The sequence below is a fragment of the Branchiostoma floridae genome, chromosome 4 (genome assembly GCF_000003815.2).
Source record: "Branchiostoma floridae strain S238N-H82 chromosome 4, Bfl_VNyyK, whole genome shotgun sequence".
Lineage (NCBI taxonomy): Eukaryota > Metazoa > Chordata > Leptocardii > Amphioxiformes > Branchiostomatidae > Branchiostoma > Branchiostoma floridae.
In genome coordinates, this window is record NC_049982.1 from 13,843,596 (window position 1) to 13,864,884 (window position 21,289).

At 39.2% G+C, this 21,289-nt stretch overlaps 1 protein-coding gene across 3 annotated transcripts in view; it reads left to right on the forward strand.

Moving 5' to 3' along the window:
* The window catches only part of LOC118412872, a 33,396-nt gene extending 12,229 nt beyond the window's left edge, over positions 1 to 21,167 (forward strand). Inside the window, exons 26-70 of one of the 3 annotated variants that reach the window (XM_035815923.1) lie at positions 41 to 142; positions 447 to 519; positions 891 to 1,031; positions 1,382 to 1,472; positions 1,796 to 1,967; positions 2,523 to 2,684; positions 3,140 to 3,235; positions 3,498 to 3,611; positions 3,821 to 3,901; positions 4,223 to 4,252; positions 4,702 to 4,848; positions 5,196 to 5,269; positions 6,142 to 6,365; positions 6,622 to 6,725; positions 6,968 to 7,054; positions 7,344 to 7,464; positions 8,039 to 8,158; positions 8,398 to 8,610; positions 8,930 to 9,022; positions 9,325 to 9,466; positions 9,842 to 10,020; positions 10,212 to 10,418; positions 10,790 to 10,882; positions 11,201 to 11,342; positions 11,567 to 11,742; positions 12,125 to 12,232; positions 12,639 to 12,836; positions 13,252 to 13,443; positions 13,682 to 13,806; positions 14,188 to 14,274; positions 14,583 to 14,718; positions 15,012 to 15,113; positions 15,391 to 15,759; positions 16,035 to 16,097; positions 16,373 to 16,480; positions 16,850 to 16,951; positions 17,425 to 17,507; positions 17,850 to 17,943; positions 18,243 to 18,290; positions 18,463 to 18,657; positions 18,874 to 18,977; positions 19,320 to 19,406; positions 19,664 to 19,802; positions 20,077 to 20,196; positions 20,623 to 21,167. In XM_035815923.1, the coding sequence (XP_035671816.1) occupies positions 41 to 142; positions 447 to 519; positions 891 to 1,031; positions 1,382 to 1,472; positions 1,796 to 1,967; positions 2,523 to 2,684; positions 3,140 to 3,235; positions 3,498 to 3,611; positions 3,821 to 3,901; positions 4,223 to 4,252; positions 4,702 to 4,848; positions 5,196 to 5,269; positions 6,142 to 6,365; positions 6,622 to 6,725; positions 6,968 to 7,054; positions 7,344 to 7,464; positions 8,039 to 8,158; positions 8,398 to 8,610; positions 8,930 to 9,022; positions 9,325 to 9,466; positions 9,842 to 10,020; positions 10,212 to 10,418; positions 10,790 to 10,882; positions 11,201 to 11,342; positions 11,567 to 11,742; positions 12,125 to 12,232; positions 12,639 to 12,836; positions 13,252 to 13,443; positions 13,682 to 13,806; positions 14,188 to 14,274; positions 14,583 to 14,718; positions 15,012 to 15,113; positions 15,391 to 15,759; positions 16,035 to 16,097; positions 16,373 to 16,480; positions 16,850 to 16,951; positions 17,425 to 17,507; positions 17,850 to 17,943; positions 18,243 to 18,290; positions 18,463 to 18,657; positions 18,874 to 18,977; positions 19,320 to 19,406; positions 19,664 to 19,802; positions 20,077 to 20,196; positions 20,623 to 20,705 (5,727 nt within the window). In that variant the 3' untranslated portion in view covers positions 20,706 to 21,167. The remainder of the gene's footprint in view (positions 1 to 40; positions 143 to 446; positions 520 to 890; positions 1,032 to 1,381; positions 1,473 to 1,795; positions 1,968 to 2,522; positions 2,685 to 3,139; positions 3,236 to 3,497; positions 3,612 to 3,820; positions 3,902 to 4,222; positions 4,253 to 4,701; positions 4,849 to 5,195; positions 5,270 to 6,141; positions 6,366 to 6,621; positions 6,726 to 6,967; positions 7,055 to 7,343; positions 7,465 to 8,038; positions 8,159 to 8,397; positions 8,611 to 8,929; positions 9,023 to 9,324; positions 9,467 to 9,841; positions 10,021 to 10,211; positions 10,419 to 10,789; positions 10,883 to 11,200; positions 11,343 to 11,566; positions 11,743 to 12,124; positions 12,233 to 12,638; positions 12,837 to 13,251; positions 13,444 to 13,681; positions 13,807 to 14,187; positions 14,275 to 14,582; positions 14,719 to 15,011; positions 15,114 to 15,390; positions 15,760 to 16,034; positions 16,098 to 16,372; positions 16,481 to 16,849; positions 16,952 to 17,424; positions 17,508 to 17,849; positions 17,944 to 18,242; positions 18,291 to 18,462; positions 18,658 to 18,873; positions 18,978 to 19,319; positions 19,407 to 19,663; positions 19,803 to 20,076; positions 20,197 to 20,622) is intronic. The other 2 variants (XM_035815925.1, XM_035815924.1) reach the window with 2 other exon arrangements.
* Positions 21,168 to 21,289: the final 122 nt, after the last annotated feature.

Below are 21,289 nucleotides of genomic sequence, written 5' to 3' on the forward strand. Positions count from 1 at the left end.
ACCTGTCCCTGGTGCTGAAAATATGCTGTTTTGCCTACAGGAGTTCTCAGGTTCCCGTTGTGACATGGTTCACCGGCTCACAGACCGAGGATGCCCCACAGAGGATGTCATGAGCCCCAGGAGTGAAACATTGATCACCAGGGTAGATATATCTCACATTATTTACTAGCTGGTGTGTTACACCGAAGGGCAGCCATATATTAGCCGTACATTAAAGATATAGATCTACTGTTGTGCTGGATAACTGGCTGTTGTATGCCGATTCCTTTGTGGCATTCTTTCATGTACAAATGTAAAACATTTTAACCCTGCAAGTAAAAAAACTGTTATGTTAGAAGAGTTGTAATTTTCTTTATTGTGTTCTTCTAAGGAAGCACATTACACAGTACAAAACAGTATTTGTAAACATTGTCAGCAACTGAAGCAATAACTATTCTGTTATATAGAATGAACCTGACTCTCCAGACAACAAGTATCTTTTTTTCCGTCCACAAGAGGCTGTCATGAAGATGAGGCCAGGTGAGACCAAACTACGGGCTTCCTCCCGATGAAGTGTGTCATAAGTAATTTAGTCTTCACAAAAGAATGCATAGACCACTATTGTAAATGTTTGGACAGATGTGTATGTGATACGCAGTATGTCTTGATCCATTTGTGATTTCTTATGTGAGTTAATATGTATAGTTTGTAACAATACATTTCTGTATTGTGCAGGCTGGGTTACAGAAGGCTCACAGAAGAAATTCGACTTAATTAAATTTCAACACTTTCTTTTTATCAAGGAGAATTTTCAAGTAGTCACCTTCAACTCACTTCTCTTTCCACAAACAGTATTTCATGAGATTGTATCTATAGTTCAGTATGGATATTTTTTTCTTCTTCTACCATAGGAAGGAGCCTGCCACTGTATTTTGAGGTGCTGCCACCACCACCTCCTTCTGTCAAGGCCATTGACTTGTACATTCTCATGGACATGTCCAAATCTATGGCCGATGACCTCTTCTTGCTTTGGGACTCCCTAGACAAACTTGGTATGTCAGTGGTAAAGTTGTCTTCAGTGTATTATATACCATTTCAAAGAAATAACTTCAAGGGATAAATACAATAGGTTTGCTAAAAAGCAGGATCTTTATTGTAAATCATGGCTAGTAAACATATTCACATTATACTCAAACCAGTAGGGATCCTTCTTTGTGATTTGTGGCCCAGCAATTTTTGTTTTTTTGATGAATTTTGTTTTGCAGTTGAAAATGCTACGTTGGTTCACATGAATAACAACCAAGAAACTTGATGCTAGTGTAAAGTAAATTGATGGTCAATCCAATGAGAATGTCTGAGCCACTTGCTCTTAGTTAGAGTAACAGTAATCTTTTACATTCAGTCCAGACAGTTATCCACGGAGAGAAGCATGTACGGCTTGGGTTCGGAACATTTGTGGACAAGACTGTTCTTCCCTTCACAAACACACATAAGTGAGTAAAACTTTTGGATTTTGATACAGAAATCTTGTGGCAATGAAACCTCAAAGACTTTAGAGTTCATAAGACATTGTAAAGATCCAAGGCTTGATCTTTTGGACTCTGACATTTTGAGAGTTACAAGATTACAACAATATTGATTTTATTGCATGCAGATGATACCTAAAGCAGAAGTTATGGAAAAGACAGTTAACATTCTTTGTAATCTGCATCTTTGTAATATGAATCTAAGCTATGGTGGCTAATGTGTATATGTATAGTCTTAGAATGTGTGCTACGAAAGCAAGACTAATGCAGACAATGTCTTATATATACAGCCTGGATAAACCCTGCACGGGTTGTGCACCAGCCTTTAGCTTCCGTCATGTGCAGGCACTGACAGACGATTTCAGCGGGTTCAGACGCAGCGTCACAGAACAGAAGATATCTGGTAACATCGATACAGCAGAAGGCTTGTTGGATGCCTTGATGCAAGCCACTGTTTGTAAGGTAGGTTCATTGTGATTCGTTACTATGAGCATATATAGCCACATGGGACAATGACACAATACCCCCCCCCCATGCATCAGAATCAGTATTAGTTCCTGTGCTAAGTATTTGAATCATACATTTCATTTCTACCAATGTTTCCAGTTTCCAGTCATAGGTGATATACCATACATGAATAACATACTGTAAATGCAGAAATGTTCGCGGTGGATTAATGTTCACGGTTTTCGCGGTGACCACTTCACCGCGAACTTAAAACCACCGCGAACATTTTTCTATTATGGTATTAGACTGCAGTCTATGGTGTTACCGCGAACTTAAATCCACCGCGAAAAGTCATTTTTCCCGCTACCGCGAAATTAAATCGCCGCAAACTTAAATGCATTTACAGTACTCAACAACTTCCCTGACCTTAACTGAAAAAAAAAGATCCATGGTTTTTAGCCTTTTCTCAGCTGCCTAACCCTGTTACTAATATAATATGATATAGAATTGGGACTACCAAACGGTTTCTTTGGTGTGCTAAAAGCTCAAACAGCTTCCTTGTTGCTGCAGGAACAGATTGGTTGGAGACATGATGCGGCACGTTTGATCCTAGTGCTGACAGATGCCCCATTCCACTGGGCTGGAGACGGCAGGCTGGGCGGCATAGTGGAGCCTAATGATGGTCTGTGCCATTTGGATGAGAACGGAGAGGATGCTGAGTCAACAAAACAGGTCTGCTTTTACTCATCTTCAATATAGGATCTGATAGCAGAAGGGGTAAAGTCATTCCTGTTAACTAATGTTATCCTTTGCCTGTATCAATTTCATAAACCTTGTGATCAAGGGATTAGCGCTAGTTCACCTTTATTCGCTGGTAACCTATATCCGTTGCATTTAAACACATAGTATCTAGGGATATCAAGTAGACGGATGGTGGTTTCAAACTGCAATATTTTGAAAATATTACCATTTTCAACCACCTTCAATCAATTGATGTCCTTAGATACCTTGTTTTTAAAACAACGAATATAGGTAACCGCGGATAAAGGTGAACTAGCATTAGATAGATTTGCATAGATTTTCAAACTTAGATATTAAGTGTAAGATGTCTTGCAGATGCATATATCATTATACACTGTGACTACTTGTTAGGAGTTTAAGCAGTAATAATATTTCTGTTTTCTCAGGACTATCCTACTGTGGCTCTGTTGAAAGACAGAATGATGGACCATAGAGTGTCAGCATTGTTTGCAGTAACTCCTCGGAGAATAGAACTGTATGAGGTGAGAAAAATTGAAGTTTAGGTAATCAGTATGTAAAACATTTACATTTTGATAACCTCTACCAACTGCAACAGTTGCTATTTGACTGATTAAGTTCTAATTTACCATTTACTGTATTATTTGGCTGATTAACAAAAGAAAATATGTCTTAGACTTAATCATTGATAAGTTTTGTAGCAAATAGCCATTTTTCCTGATCTTATGATTTGTGTCATTCCTGTATAAACACTTTGAGTAATTTTTGTATTCCTTATTCCTGCAGGAACTTTCCAATCTTATATCATCTGCCCCTTCCAACTTCTCCAGTGTGTACAGACTTCAGTCAGACTCTAAAAACATTGTTGAGGTTGTTCAAGATGTATTGAAGAGAAACTTGGTGAGATACTGCGAAAGTATATTTCGAATCTAGCTTCTTTAGTCAAATATCCAACTATTTCTGTCCATGATTATTTTACTAGTGATGATTCTTTTTGTTTTAGAATTAACCAAGCTCCACAAATAATAATAATGTTACAAAGTGAGAATTAAGAAAAAAAGGTTGAGTAAATCTTCGTTTTTCCTGAAAGAGTGTTGTTTCTTATCTAGACATCCCTGCTGCACTCAAAGTTCAGTACAAAGCTTTATGTGCAAAGTCCAGCAAACAGTACGTGGGTATCACTGCACAAGGTAGGACTTTCTTCAAAATCCATTACACATCCCCTGCATTTATATCGGCATGACTTAAACATGTAAGTCAACATGGGCTTAGTGATAGGCCTAAGTCACTAAAACCAAGATATACGTTTATCAAGTTCCATATATCTATATCAAGTTCCATGTGTTAGGAACCTAGACCTTACTCAAGTCATGTGTCAAGTGAAGATAAACTGTACACACATTTTGTTTCAATGGGGCTTTATACTTTCTGCTTGTAAACTTGTGTTTTGGAAAATTGATTGGTCATGCTGTTCAAGGTAGATACTAGACATGTGTTGTGGAATTTTCCAGGTGTCCCCTGAAGTGGAAACACAAGAAGCAGTGAGTAAGGCTTAGTTCAACTTGGCTTACCGTTATCTCTGTATGTTCTATCAATAATTAGATGTTGTCCTACAGTTGAGGTATCATAAAGTTGATAGTTTATAGATTCCTCCCTGCTAAGATTGAGTCTATATACAGTGGTTACATGAGACTTCCAGATTATGTGATGTTGTTTCCTGATAACTGTAAATGCATTTAAGTTTGTGGTAGCGGGAAAATGGACTTTTCGCCGTGGTTTTAATTTCGCGGTAGCACCATGCACTGTAGTCTCTTACTGTTATGGAAAAATGTTCACGGTGGTTTTAAATTAGCGGTGAAGCGGCAGCCGTGAAAACCGCGAACATTAAACCGCCGCGAAAGTTTTTGCATTTACAGTATTTTACCATCACTTGAATTTGTATTACAAGCTTACACATGTTTGAAAATGCTACTTATGGATGGCCTTTTAGGAGCAGTACACAGCCAACGTCACATTCCTGAGCTGCAATGGTGAGGCAGACCCAGTACAGTTTGACATCATGGCTGCGGGAGTGCCCCATTCTCTACGTGTCACTGTGGAACCCATATGCCAGTGTTCCTGTGATGATATACAGCCAGTAAGTCCTGCCCTCTTTCAGTTGACTAGCATCTTAGTAGATGACTGCAGAAGGAGCTTGGTTTTCAGGCAAGAAAGTGAAGTGTAATACAATTTGTCTTCACTAAAGAAAGCTCTTTGTAGTAGTTTTTTTTAAATCTTTTTAAAGGAGTTTGCTCAGTGCAAGGCCATTGACCACTTCTAGGCACTGAACGACACTCACTGTAGCGGCATCTCTTCTCTCTTAGTCAGAAACAACAGGCCTCGGCAAGTATTTTGCATAAGGCAGTGTTAAAAATTATTGCTCCTAGCTGAACTGATTATACTACATTTTTGTACAATGTTCTGTTTGTTTGTTTGTTTTTTCAGATGCCATCCCATCCATCCTGCAGTGGACATGGCAGCCTGAATGGCTGTGGAGGCTGCAGCTGTGACCCAGGCCGGTAGGTGGCATGCCAGAGCTATGCAAGTTGTTCTGAGCTAGGCCCTGTATAATGTTTGTAGAAGTTTTTTTGTCAAGTATAATGGGCTTAATCTCTGTAGATGATCTTTGGAATTTTTTCTGGGTATTCTTGAGCAAATTTGTGACACTACCATTCCAGCACTTCATTAAACGTAAGGGTATTCGTGCAAGACTTACGTATGGAGGTAACATTCTCACTATACATTATATAACATATCAGTGACAGTACCTCTCCTTGGTAGTAAACTGATAATCATAACTATTACATCTCTGTGATAGGACCTTTCCTTGGTGCTGACCTGTGTATCACTATTACATCTCTGTGAAAGGACCTTTCCTTGGTGCTGACCTGTGTATCACTATTACATCTCTGTGATAGGACCTTTCCTTGGTGCTGAACTGTGTATCACTATTACTGCTCTGTGATAGAACCTCTCCTTGGTACTGAACTATGTATAACCACCAACTATTAAATATCTGTGGCAGGACCTCTCCTTGGCACTGAACTGATAATCATTAGTACCTCTCTGTGAAAGGACCTATCCTTGGTGCTGAACTGCTTATCACTCTCTGTTCTCTCACCTTGCGAACATATTCTTAAGTTTTTTTTAAACATATTACTGTAAATGCATTCAAGTTCTTTTACTGTTGTGGAAAAATGTTCATGGTGGTTTTAGATTTGTGGTGAAGCGGCCACCGCAAAAACCGCAAACATTAAACCACCGCAAAAGTTTCTGCATTTACAGTATCCTGCAAGTTGTAGAGTCAACATTTGACTACACTCCACTTAACCATTGCACTTTGAATGGATAAAAAGAGGTAATGTCAAGGTCCAACTTTGTCTTGCTGCAGACATGGTGCCATGTGTGAATGTGATGCCTCGGCTGATGCAGACCCATCAGTCTGCAGGAGGAGGGAAGGGGAGCCGGTGTGTAGCGGGCGAGGTGATTGCATCTGCGGAGAATGTGACTGTTCTCCCATAGGACCAAATCCAGGGAAAAGATACAGTGGGCAGTTCTGTGAATGTGACAACTTCTCATGTGATTACTACCAAGGCGAAGTGTGTGGAGGACCAGGTAGCCTTTTCTCAAATCTCTGAAAGAAAAAGCTGCAATACATTACATATCAATCAGTATAAGACAATTACATAGGAAAAAGCAGGGGTATTGTGAGACCTTTGGATTAAACAGCTTAGATTGATGAAAAATACACACATGATCATCACAGCTTAAATTTATGGCAGATACACACTGACTTTTGCAATGCAAGATTCCCATACATGCTACCCTGCCCTGGTAACACATCATTCTGTGTTTTGTTTTTTTGCTACAGAACATGGTAGATGCGAATGTGGACAGTGTGTTTGTGAAGAAGGTTGGACGGGAGCAGCCTGTGAATGTTCCACAAGTGTGGATGTCTGCAGGTCCAGTAATGGGGTAGAAATTGCTTTCATTTTTGGTTTCATGGCTGCGCTTTGAATTGAGTGTCCTATGACATAGTGGTCTTCTGTTTGCATCCAATTTTGATGTACCAAAATTGAGCTTGCTAAGATCACGCTGTTTACCCCCACATAAATACTACCAGTACATCTCATGTTCCTGGTGTGTGCTACATTGCCTGTCCTGATAGACGAAATATTGCCTGAGTGTTTATTCAAGGCTCAAAAATTGTTTTCCAGTTGATATGTAACGACCGTGGAACATGCAGCTGTGGCGTCTGCCAGTGTCAAGGAAGCTACCGTGGGCCACACTGTGAAGACTGCCCAGTAAGAATGTTAATGCAAAATAGTATTAATTTACAATAGTGCCTTTTTCTTGAAAATGTACATTTATTTGATATTAAGGTAGTTTGAGAATCATATACATCGTACGTTTAGCATCTATCAGTATTACATTTTCTAAACCACTTTAAAAGTTCAAACCAAATAATGCTTAGAGTTTTCACAGTTAGATGTTCTTACCTTAACTGGCTTACAACCTCCATATACATAAATATGGCTTGAGCTTCCTGAGAGACTTTTGGCTTTAACTAGATGAGTCCCACTGTCCTTGCAGACCTGTCCAGGGATGTGTGAGCGGCTGCGTGTCTGTGGAGACTGCATAGCAAGGGAATCGCCAGACTGCAGTGCTGAGTGTGGGGATACAAAAATCACTACTGTTGATGAACTCAGTGATGGTATGTTTCAATAGATAATCACGATTTCAAAGCATCGTCAGATTTTGTAAAGACTGCCATGTGAACAAAAAGACATTCATGACTCACTTTGGGTTTGGTAGTAGGCTTAACTGTTGATAAAAAAATGTATTAAGACTGAGTTTTGATTGCAGTGTACATGATCAGGGAGAAAACGGATATCTGGTTCAGTCTGGAGCCTTTATCTTTCAGATGTTAACTTTTTTTTCAGACTTTGAATGTTTTGAACCATCTTTTGATAAAGAGTCATCTTGGTGAGGGGCTAGGTATTGTGTTATAGCAGTAGCATGAAAACCTCTTGACAAATGATTTTATATCATGTATGAAAAGGACAACATCCTTGTTACCTTTCACTAGAAGGTTATTTTTTGGTTGCCTCTTGTCTATTTTGGATGTTTTCTGATGTCATAACTTCTGATATTTGCTAACGTTAGTTGGGTAGGGGTCGGAAAAGCTCTACTTTAGATTATGATACACAACAACGACAGTCTGCCGTGTGTGATGTAGAATGTTGCCAAGTGAGTGAAGCTAGCTAATACGGGCACTGTCACTACAGGTTTTTCTGATGGCGTAGAGTGGAAACTCTGCAGGTTCAAGTACTTTGGAAATGACAGACTGGATAGGTTGTTTGTGTTTGCCTACGGCTATGAGGGAAACCAAGTGGTACTGCAATACAGTAAGTGGAATTTCTTTGTGTACACAACAAATGAGATATTGCTGAATTTCAACATGCAATATGATCTGCTTCACCAGTACATGGTGTCATCTTAGTAAAGTCAAAGCTATACAGTTGGTCTTCACACAGATTCGCATATTAGGTATTGCTTATCATTTCAGTCGTGTGCTTCTTATGACTGGATTTCTTGTAAACGCTCTTTCAAATTAGTACTTAGTATTTTTTCCTGTAAATTCAAGGCTCCAGGTCTTTAAGTCCACCACAAATCCCAGGAGCCCCAGGGTCCCTACAGCTGCGATCTGTGTCCAACACCATCCTCTTGACATGGACAGCTCCGTCAGTACCTGAAACAGAGGTGGATGGGTACCAGATCGGGTATGGACGGGGCACTCCTGATGAGCAGTTTGTACGAGTTGGTGGGGATCTCAGGACTTTTGTCTTAAAGGATCTTGGTAAGGCAGAGTTTTTCACTGTTGTTGTCAAACCACACCTATTTGATATGTTGGCACTGGGATTAGAAAATCTATCCTGAACTAAAAATCAAAGTTACATAAAATCAGTTCAAAGAGAATATCTGCACTTTGGTCCAAGTGAACATACTGAGTCAATTTGCTATAATGAATCTGTTTGTTAAAAACTTTCAAAAGCAAAGAAACAGATTGATCCATGTCCTCTGAAACAGAAATGTCCTTCTTCTCTTTCATTCCAAATGATTTTATTCCCTTTTCATGAAAAAAATTAGACATAATTATTGGAATCATTTTTTTGCAGAACCAGACACAGAGTACATCATAAGTCTTAGAGCACTCAACAGATTGGGACAAGGAAGACCTATCTATGAAGTCACCAACACTCTGCCTATAGGTGGGAACATTTTGTGTCTTAGTTAAGTTTAGTTGGTAAGACTATATGGACATTTGTGAGTACAGTCTTACATTTCAATCTATAAAAGTTCAGTCATATTTCCCCCCTCTGCAGCTACTTTGATTTGTCTGGATAGTAGATTTGATACATGAAAAATGCTTCTGGTGCAAAAGGTTTGAACCACCATTTAAGCTGCATCTTTAGATACTGCCACTGTCCAATTTTTACATATAGTCCACAAAGTAGACAATTTATCAACATTGTTATTTAATATAATTCTCCTGTGGCATTTCCTCATACAGCTCCCCCTGATACAACTGGTCCACTCCTGCCCCCCGTTGGGCTGAAGACACAAGTCTTGGGACCCAACACAATTCTGGTGTCCTGGACAGACCCCGACTTGATTGAAAATCAGCTTGTGGAGAACAGATACTACACAGTAAGGTTCGTCAATAGAAGACCATAAAGGTCATGTTCTTCGTGTGGAAGTGTGTGCTGTGTACATTTGATGTTTTGTCACATTATCAAATATTCAAACATGCAGCAAAATCATTTTCGTAGCATTAGTTCGATTACTTTGATATGTGACCCAAGTCTCACTTGAACAGTCTTTACAGTTGACAACAAACAGCAACATCCAACAGGGTGTCCCTAACCAAAGCTAGGTACTCATTCACCCGAATCTAGTGAGGAAATAAGGTGATAACTGCCTTTCCCAAGGGCAAAAATTGGGGTCTGCTGGGAATTTAAATCCAGAATGTTAAGATTTGAGATCAACAACCTTAACCACAATACAAACAGCACCTTGAAATCTTGCAGGTGGATGGCTGTTGGCTCCCCTGATAGGAAGACGTCTTACATCAACACCAACAATCTGGAGTACAGTGTAACAAATCTAAGGCAGTTCACTAAGTACGAGTTTTCGGTCAAAATTATGGAGGGCAAACGCCAGAGTCCATACAGCATTACAGTAGTCAACAGTACCTCACAACAGGGTGGTGAGTGGAATCTTATTTTAGTTGTCAGTCTAAAGGCAAGCATTTTCTAAAACATTTTGGGGAGTAAGAAGCTCAAATATTCAGTATTGCTTTGTCTAAGGAAGTTATAAGATTGATTTTCCATTGGTTGACCATTTGTGTAACACTGTGGAAACTTTCAGTTCTGAACATATATTGGACAATTCCTCCAGGCCCAACATCTGCAGAACAGGCACCAGGCAGTCCTGCATCTCTACGTCTGCAGCCTGGGCCCAACTCTATCAGACTGGTGTGGACACCCCCAGCCGGCCCTGCGACTCAGCTGCAGGGATACATGATTGGATACGGGCGGGAAGTTCCCGATGTGGAGAAAGTACAAGTCGGTCCATATGTTACAACATATGTCTTAAGAAACCTTGGTAAGTTGCTATGTTCCAATATTAATGCTTATAGGTCACAAAATGCATCATGTCATCGGAGAAGGAGTTTGTGTGATAGAGTTGGAGGCAAAAATCCATAGTGACTACGTCCTACAGATACATTGGGTGACTGTGTTTTGCAAATAGTAATTGTACAAAAAGTAATATGTGAGGTTCCCTAAAAGTGGAATTATTTTCAAATAGATGATTTGGAAAGCTCAAGAGATTTGTTTGACAAGTTAGGACACATTTTGATGGAGATTTTGTATCCTAAATGGACTTTTATTGAATATCAAACATTTCTGGCTACAGGAATAGTGATGAAATTTACGAATGTGTAATGAATAATTGTTGACATAACCCTGTTACAGAGCCAGACACTCAGTACGTTGTGAGTCTTCTTGCATTCAACAGCATTGGAGATGGAGCACCTGTCTATGAAACAGCCAGCACACCGCCAACAGGTACCGATGAGTATGTTTGTGTGTAAAATGAAGACTCCTAATCCATATCATGTAAACATACTTTTGTGACATATCCAGTATCTACATGTTTCTCTGTTGTACTGTAATATTTGCGCTACATGTCATTTAGACGATTGACATAAATAACATGTTACATTGCAGCACCATTGTCAGGCCTCAGGTTAACAATATTTTTGTTTAAGATAGATTCAATACCTCTGCTAGGACTATTAGCTATCACAGTAACAACTAACATAGAAATAGCTGCTCTATTGTTCCATTACTTTGTACACTCCATGATGTTTTACGGTTCCCCAGCAGCCCCTGACCAAACTGGTCTGTTGATGTCTCCTGTTGGAGTGAAAGCCCAGGTCTTGGGGCCCAACTCCATCCTGGTCTCCTGGACAGACCCTGCTGTCAGGGACAGTCAGACCCCAATGGGTCATGTTTACACAATAAGGTTAGTGGAGTGTATCAATGCCTCTAAGATGATATTCTTAAAGCAGGAAAGTTTTAAAAACCTCAGGCTTGTCCTTTGATTTCCTGATTTTGGTTCAGTAAGAATCAAGTCAACTCCACATTTATTAAACCCAATGTAAAGAGGCAGTTCAATCAGTATTCACTTTCTTGTTTCTTGAATACTGTACATTACAGCTTTCATAGTAGGTTTCCTTCTTTTTTTAGATGGATGCCCTTTGGTGCTCCTGATAGGAAGACTTTCTATCTGAACTCCACCAGTATGGAGAGTCTTATTGCTGGTCTCAAACCCTACACCCAGTATGAATTTTCAGTGAAAGTTGTGGCTGGCAGAAGACAAAGTCCATACAGTCTCTCAGTAGTCAACAGGACTGCACAGGCAGGTAAGTAACCCGTTTTATAGTATCATGGCTTTTGTTTTACTTACATTTTGGCTATTGACTTGTTTTTGTTGAACAGCAAAATGATGAACGGTAGGGTGAAGAAGATGAAAAAAACACTGAAAGAAATGGGCAGGTTTAAGTGAGCACAGTTGTATCTTTCTGTTGTATCACCATGCCAGCCTACATTGCACTCTCTGTTCTGAAGCAGGATTGATACGTAATGGCATTGCATTATCAGGCATTGTGACCATGAAAGATTCCAATTGACTTTGACAAAGACGTTTTCTAAACTAGTCAGGATTTTCTCTATGACGGTCTTTATCACAATAGTTTGCTGGAACATTGCTACTTAACTTACTTGTGTCATGGCTCTATTTCACAGTCCCAGGCACGGCACCCCAGAATGTCACAGTGCAAGGGATGGAGGAAAATCCAACTCAGGTCATCTTGACCTGGCTCCCCCCTACAGAGCCCAATGGCATGATTACAGGTAAGGTATCTGTAAACCAACAACCAGATGGAAAGTGTGCCTGGGCGCACTTCATGTCAACATTCATGGTGTCACTGTTTGATCTTCCACCTAACCATGCATCCATTTCAGTGGAGTTCATTGGCTTTTATATCAAGATAAAATGCGGTTACATTTTAGGCAACTGGTAGAGGATATAGACATAATATAGACACAGTCTCAATTTGCAGTAATCTTCAAATAGGGACATTTTACAATGTATTACAATGTAACTTTTCTTTAAACAGAAATGCATCTGCATAGAGCTTTTTTTTTATATGTTGGATTCTCTCCTGAAAAGTGAACAAATCATCTGCAAAGTTTTGTTTGGCACCAGGAGATTATTCAGAAAACCATAACTTATTTTATCATGATTTGCCATTTTCAGGTTACTTTGTCCTGTACACCACTGATCCGAGAAAAGATGTGAGAGACTGGGCAGCACAGGCAGCCTTGGATGTCAACAGTCTTGAGTTCAAGATTACTGGCTTGGAGCCTGGAACTAGATACTACTTCATTGTTCAGGCCAGAAATGCTGTAGGATACTCCCCCAGATCACCAACCGTGGTATTCCAGACAATAGATGGTGTTTATTATGCTCTTTTTTTATTTTATTTGGTTAGTTTAATATTTTGACATTCTGAAATCTAAACCATGTTCATTGAATTACGTTACTGTGTAAATGTGTATATGGAGCCAATTGTTCTGAACTTGTTAGAAAACACTGCCTCTATAATTGGCAGCTACTCTGTGTTCTTTGTGTAATCTGATTGAAATCTCCAATTCACTTGATTAATTACAGCAGTAAATGCATACTTTATGACATGTTTCTTTTGATGGTGACACATATTTTTGGTGTCCATATCCTACCCTCATTTAGAGACCACTTAAAGAAAGTGCTTTCAATCTTGTTAGTACTCCTTAGCCTTTCTAACTAAACTTGGTTTAGATCCCAAAGTAAGAACATGAACTATGGTATATTCTGCCAACTTTGTTCACAGATGAGAAGTGGGCTGAAGAGGCTTCCTGCCGTCAGACAGAGTCCAGCCCGCCGTGCTCGGGCCATGGTGACTGTGTGGCTGGCTTCTGCCAGTGCCATACCCATGACGACCACCCTGACTCCAGGTACTATGGGAAGTACTGTGAGTGTAACAATCTGGGCTGCCCTTACAGTCGTGGGCTGAGGTGTGGGGGTAAGTAAACTGCATATTTGTTACTACAAAATCATCTGTATATCGACAATATCAACCATATTCCATCTGACCCAATTTCATTCCCTAGTATATGGTGCACTTTTGTTTCCCACATTTTGTGTAATTAGCCCTTTGCTTTTAATTATTCTAATTTTGCAACTGAATAATCCACCAGAAGTCTAGTAAAAGCAAGCAAGATTTTACTTGTGTTTAGATGTGTGTGTTTTCCATTGGCCAGGTCATGGCTACTGTGACTGTCAGTTGGAACAGGGAGGGAACAGTACCTGTGTTTGTGAGGCTGGATGGACTGGTCCTGACTGTGACTGTTCAACAGATCCAGATCCTTGTCGTACCGACAGTGGGGTATGTTAACTGGCACAACACCCATTGGAAATTTCATTCCATTTACCACCTCAGTGAGTTCAGCACCATGGACAGTATTGGTCCAGTCTACATCTGTACAATAGAAAGTATCAGATTCTGTGTTTCATTGTGTGCACATAGAATTACAATATTTATCTTTTTAACATCTGCAGTTTTTTTAATGTATAAAGCTGAAACTTGCAGTAGCAGCCTAACTTAATGTAGCCAAGCCCAGTTCATTATGATTAAGTTGATAGTCCCTCTTCATCAGCAACATTTTACTTTAAACTATATTCTCCAAGCTCTCACAGTTTGCCTGTTGTCTAAATAATATTGTGGATGAAATTCTGGTTCTGGTAACTGATTTTTTTCATGTTACAGGTTTTATGTAACAACAATGGTGCATGTATATGTGGAGAATGTCAGTGTGAGGAGCCATACACAGGACCTACTTGTGAAGACTGCCCGGTAATTTCTTAACATACCTATTCATTTGCCATCAGGACAGATATGACAAACCGAAAGACATCACAAAAAACAAAAGACAAACATTTCGTAGGAGCTGATAGGTTGTTTGAAAAGCTGTGAAAAAGATGTGAAGCTGCTACATGTATTTATTTAACTTTTATCTCGGCCAATGTTGTAGTTGTGACATGTTCGTTTTAATCTTGTTCATTGAAATTTTCCATTCCAAGGCAATTAAACATAGAGTTTGTAGTTACCCCGATGATGAAGATGTGAAATATTGACCCATTGTGTTTTCTTGTGGTGCGTAGACATGTGCAGGCAGCTGTACCCAGCTGCGCAGCTGTGCAGAGTGTGTGGCAAACAACCGTGTGGACTGTGACACCGACTGTGGCAGCACCACAACCTCTTTCATGGACGAGCTTCCCCAGGGACCACTTCCTGCAGGTTAGTACCACATACAGCCGATGAGAAAGGCAGATGAATATTGTATTACAGCAAAGAGATCTTCTCTTTTTGTTGATTTTCATTTCTTTATATGATAGTGTTTACATAACAGCAATGGCCAGATCTAGTGACTCTGTTGTAAGTCACAGATTGTGAGATTGATTCCCAGCCTACCTGTTATTGTTAGACTGTTCTACACTGTTTTAGAATGTTTTGTTTATTGAGCAATTGATATCAAATGTTTTTATTCAATGAGCGTGTATATGTGTAAATGCATACTTTTTCTCCTACAGGAAAATGGAAATTGTGTGAATTTGTGGATCCAGAAAAGAACCTTCCTTTTGTCTTCTCATATGATCCCGACTCTGATAACATTGTCTTACACTTCAGACAAGGTAAGTTTAGGTCAACATTCAGACCTGACTATGTTGTACTGATGATATTACATGTCATGGTCCACACCATTTGTAAGAAATAACAGTATTACATTTAATCACATTACATGGAAAGTCAGCACTTTGAAAAGCAAGCAGTAATATGGTATTATTACTATTACTTGACAAGTAATAAACAAAAGTTTAGACTTAGTCATTGCCATAATGATATGCGTATAAATTACCTGTACAGGCCTAAGTTACATTTTTTTAAATTGACTGCTGTTATTTTTCACAGTCGAGGTCATGCCTAGTTCCACCACACCAGAGCCAGTCAGCACCAGCACAGAGCCTTACCAGCAGACTACAACAGTGCCAGAACCCGATGGAACCGTGTCACCTGCCACCAGGACCCGTCCACGATCCACCCCCCGGCCGTCCCGGATCTCCCGCCTGCTGCCCTGCTGTGTCCTGTCAGCTAACGAGGAGTGCCAGGACAAGTGTGGCCGAGTCCTGCTCACCGCCACCAACAACCAGCAGGTCCTGAGAAACCTCATCTCTGCGTGTGGCATCCCCAGTGTCACCGACCCGCTGTGGAGCTGTTTCTTACGAGCCAGCTCTACCGCCGGGGAGGTGGAGCCGCCACCCACACCACAGCCTTTACCAGGTACCAACTGAGTTATCAAGCTGCCTGTTTACTTCTTACCAAAAAAATTATGTATGATATTTTTCTCTGACAGTAGCCGTCCAAGCACACAATTCCGTTTGATTTGATTTTTAGGACATTGTAAACTCACCACACTGATATTTCTGCATGTTAATTCCCCAGTCATCACATTTTAAGGGTTACATGAATGACTTTCCCAACTAACATTGCATCTCTGCTTGACAGCATTGGTTTTGACTTTGAACAAATAAAAACATAGCTGCTTTTATTAACAGAGAGAACAGCAACAACTGGAAGATTGTATCCTGCCCCTAGCAGTACCACAAAGACTACAACAAGTACAAGATTTTTCTTTCATTTCATTGATGTATCAATCCACTTTATGCTATTTGATATATTTGCTGGCTTGTTAATAATGTGATTGAAGGAGAAGCTCTGGTTTATTTTCTATTCCACACAATTAAGATAGCTTTGGTATTGATAGATATTATACAGTATCACCTACCAGCTATTTGTATAAAATCATGTTGTTCACATACTTAATGTTATAATAAGGCAGTTCCATGTTCTTTACTCGGTTATGAGAACTTTATAATTTACTTGCATATTACAGTTAGAGAGGAGGATGCAGACACAACAGTTCCTCCCACAACAACAGTCCTTCCTACTTCAACAACAGCACCAACAACAATGGCACCAACAACAGTTCTTACAACAACAGGTGAAAGAACAATATACAATCAGATTAAGACATTGGTTTACACCATGAACATTTAAAACAGCTGTTGAAAAATCTTATCAGAAACCCTTTGTCAATGAGCAAGCAAGGAGTCGCAAAATCTCAAACCGGTTTCCATTCACTCCATTGTTAGTGAAATCAGATTTCTGCATAGCATATTATCAGCAAAATTTGTCTGAATGTATGAAAATATATCAAACATTGCTGATCATCCATGCATTCACTGAAAATGTTTGCTAAAAATCAGCATACAAGGTAGCAATGAGCCAATCACTCAGCCTATACTAAATTTTACATGTGCCCATTGTGACTCACATCTAGTGCATAACATGCCTTTTATTTGTTTGACAGAAGCAAAGGTACCAGAGACAAACTGTGAAGATGAAATTTGTCCAGTTACATGGTGTTCCTACCCCTACAGGCCTCCAGGAACATGCTGTCCCATATGTGAAGGTACATTAATTTTTGTATATCTTTTACCATCATTTTATGTTCTTTGGGTCATTATGACATAATGGTACAAAATGCACGAAGAATGCTATTCATTAGTTCTAAGTAGTAGGACATGGACATTTTTCGTTGGCAACGTTGATATTCAATATCAACGTTGCCATATGAGAAACAAACAAGTTTGAAGACTCGATAGTAGGTACAGTTTTAATTGTAGTTTCAATACTCTCCAATGCTTTGTAGGGGAAAGGCCTGAAAAGACAAGGCTACTATGGATAATACCTAGCTCATATCTTATTTATTTCAACTTCCTCATTTTTGTAAACAAAAATGACTTGGACAGAAGTAACAGGCATATTATAAATCCTTTTCCTCGCTTCTGTCCAAGATAAAATGAAATTACATAAACAAATCAACGTTGATAATATATCTGTTATGAATAAGTACTTCATTCCTCTTGAAATTTGTTCTTACAGATTGTGACTATGAAGGCAGGTTTGTCGATAACGGGGATATCTTTGTCCTGGAGAATGATGTCTGCACTATCTGTTTATGCGCAGTAAGTAAGCTATTTGTACTGTATGCTGGCATTCAAAGTATACAGAAATCTATGAAAGAATCTGTCTGCAAGAAAGTTTCTTTGCACACTTATAAGTGACCCATGACATAGGATAATGAATCATAAATTATGCGTGTCACCTGTTACATACAAGTATGTATGAATGAATATACACAAGGTGAGATCTTTTATATGATATTATGCATAAGGATAAGTCCAAAAGACAAATAGTCATCAAGCAACACTGTCACATGGCTTGAATAAGAAGGGGCCAACTTGATAATGTTTTCACCTGCACCCCTTTTATATTTCACTACTGATACATGTTCCTCTCTAATGCAGCTTGGTTGGGTTGACTGCAGTCCTGCCTTCTGTCAAGAGTTGTCCTGTAATAAAACTATAGTGCCCCCTGGAAAGTGCTGTCCTGTTTGTGAAGGTAACAATTTACAGACGATTGGGAAAAAAAGCACAGAAAGAGCAAGTTTAAACAAAAATTAAGTTAAGAGTGTTGCTTTAGTGGAATGCACCTCACCTAGTATACAATAACTGTTGCTTCTGTAATGATAGCTTAGGAATAGTGATCCCTGGGAACAATTACTGCTAGATTGTAGGAATAATCATATAAACCTCTAGCAATTGAAAATGTGTCATTGCCATATCTTGACCTGTTCATTTTACACTTCAATGCCTGTCTTGAATGCAGTTTGAAATCTTCCAACTTTGTCAACCTTTCAGATGACTACATTCTACTGGGAGGACTGCCTGACTACTCACCAACATCAGGTCAGTATCATAATCGTTATGATAACATTTATGTATGATAAGTTTAAAGAATGTATTTCTAAGGAAGAGAAAAACTTGAGAACTCCCCTAACACAAGCCTTAAGGTAATTTTATCGCAAATTCAGCTGAGTTTCCAAAAGCTGGAAATGTTAAACCTTTTTCTATTCAAAAGAGGTTGACATCTATGGGGAGGAGTTTGACAACTGCCGTCCCATCTACGGCCCGATCTGCTCGGGCCACGGAACATGTGTCAACGGGGCATGTCAGTGTGAGTCTTTCCCAGAAGAACCCGAGAAGTTGTACTACGGGCCACACTGTGAGTGCAACAACTTTGACTGTAAAAGCCATGAGGGGCAGATATGTGGCGGTGAGTACCTTAGTAACTCATATCTCAGGAGAGATTATCCAACAAAGCAAACAACTCTTTGCTTAAAGATTCCTTTTTATCAAATCTCCTACCACCTGAACCTGTGTGTATTTGTGTTCTACCTGTTATCAAAATATAGCTGCATAAGAGTTACATAATGCTGTACATGAACAGTAACAAAACGATCAGAATTTTGGGCAAACATTGTACTTTCAGGCCATGGCCAGTGTGAGTGCAGCTCCTGCCTGTGTGACGTGGGGTGGGAGGGGTCAGCCTGCAACTGTTCTGTAGGGGTGGAGAACTGTACTGCACTGAACGGGGTAGGTAGACTTTCTTGTATGGAGATAAAATCATTGTTACAGTCTCTGCTTCTAGGCTGACAATATTGAGTCTGATATGTTGATTGACTTAAAGCAGGGTAGTTTGTGTTAATGAATGAATTAGTATACTTGTTGATCCATTTATAGACAATTTATCAACTTATCTAGTAATTGTATTTATCAATATATTTATTAACGAATTAAATGCCTTTGTCAACTTGTTGATAATCTATTGAATTGATATATTGAATCTTATCTGTGAAGAAATTTATAGATAAAAGATTTGTTTCTTAATTCACTTTTGAATTTATGTAATAATGTAGCTGTCTGCCTTTTTTTCAGCAACTGTGCAACCGACACGGGGAGTGTGAGTGTGGTGCCTGTCAATGTGAGGCTGGATACACAGGACCCACATGTGAAGAATGCACGGTAATCCATTCGGTTACAATCCAAGTAGAACTAATGATGGAAGGGCTTTCGTCCTTAACAGATCTATGTATAGACATACATGTGTACATACACAAAGACAAAGGTGAAATGACAATTATAACAAAGAAATTCTTGGGCTGATTATGCCAAGGTAGAGGCAACAATGAGGCTCTTGTTTGCTCTCTTTTCAAACTTTTGAATAAAGTTTACACACTTGTAAATGATGTTTTGTTCTGAACATATAATGTTTACTGCAGAACTGCCCAGAGCTGCAGTGTGAGGACTTTGAGACCTGTGTGGACTGCATGTACTGGGAGCTGACCAGTGGCTGCACCGAGGACTGTAACAACTTTGAGAGCCCAGTCGTCATGGTGGACAACTTGAACATCACTGAAGGTAACCAGGAATGTGTTCAAAGGAAAAGATTTCATGGATGCCAAACAGAATGTTATGATATAATGTAGATATACCACTTTTGGACGATGCACGGCAATGCAAAATCCTTAATTCATATTTACATCCATGATTACTGCACCTTATTAGTAATATCATGTACCTACATTTATCTGTTCACATGTGTAACATTAAGTGTGTTTGATAAATGGAGTCAACTATTTACTGTCATGTCACATACTAACAATTTTCCTCATGATCTAAACTTCTGCTGTAGAATTGGAGGCAGGAAGAAAACAGTGTCAGTACATTGCAGAAGACCTGCTGGATGAATGCTATGCAAACTACACTTATGGATACAACGAGGAAGGAATTATAGACATACGCATCCCATCAGGTAGGGACGACAGTTTCTTGTTTTTTTTTTATCTTGCATAGCTGGTGGATGCCCTGTAGCTAAGCTGGTAGCAGCCTCACAGTTAAGCTCCATGTTCCAATTAGTTGGTGACTTGGAGACTTAGCTCAATCTTTACAAGATTATCTCCGTTGGGGGCTTCATTCATCTTTCGAAAGGGACAAAAATGGGGGTCCTGTGTTCAAGTACACTAATTGCATAAGACCAGACTGTTTATTGACTTTTTATTCTACATTCAGTATTCCTTGAGTTATTTCTCTCTATTTGTAAAATAGATCTTGAGTAGGTGAGTTGGTGCTTAACCTTGAATACCACTTCTTGTTTCACTTTTACTATAATTCATAGAGCACGCATGTATTGTTTATTGACTTGAATCAGGGGGTGAAATATTGTTTTGCTTTATTCCAGCTGTAACATGTGACTATCCAGACTATAGTAACTATGACTGGGACTTTGATGAAGAGGATTTACCTGATTTTGAATACAAATGAGAGAAAAATCACAGTGTCAAATAAGTAAACTTAACTCATAGAATACATGTAAGTCAATCACCTTGCAGAGGACTGCCTGTTCATCAGCAACATTAGAATCATGAAAAATGAAGATCATTTAATCGTCCAAAGTGTCTTTGCTCTCCATACTTTGCTTGATCGATGTTGAGTATTAATATGATCATATTCAGTCCTTTGATGGTTTTGCTCATTGCCATCAAATATATTTATAGGTAAGTTTTATTAGATAAGATTTTCATGAGAACAATGAATGTATGTTGCACACCACTAGAATTTTTATTGGTGTTGTATTAGTTTTTTTTTTAGAAAAAAAACAATGTATGTATGTATAATGTCACTGAAAGGAGCCCTTTAGAAATTTAAGGTACCAAGATTGATTTATTCATGTCAGTGATAGAAATGCCAATAAAATGTTTGTCATAGTTTTGACATTACGTTGTTGTTCAAACATCTTTTTTGTATGATGAATTTGCCAGTTGGCTCCTTATGGCCTATAGGTTGTTCTTTCAGTGAAAGAAAGTAGTACCTGAAGAAGTGGTATGGCTAAGCAACTTACTACAAAA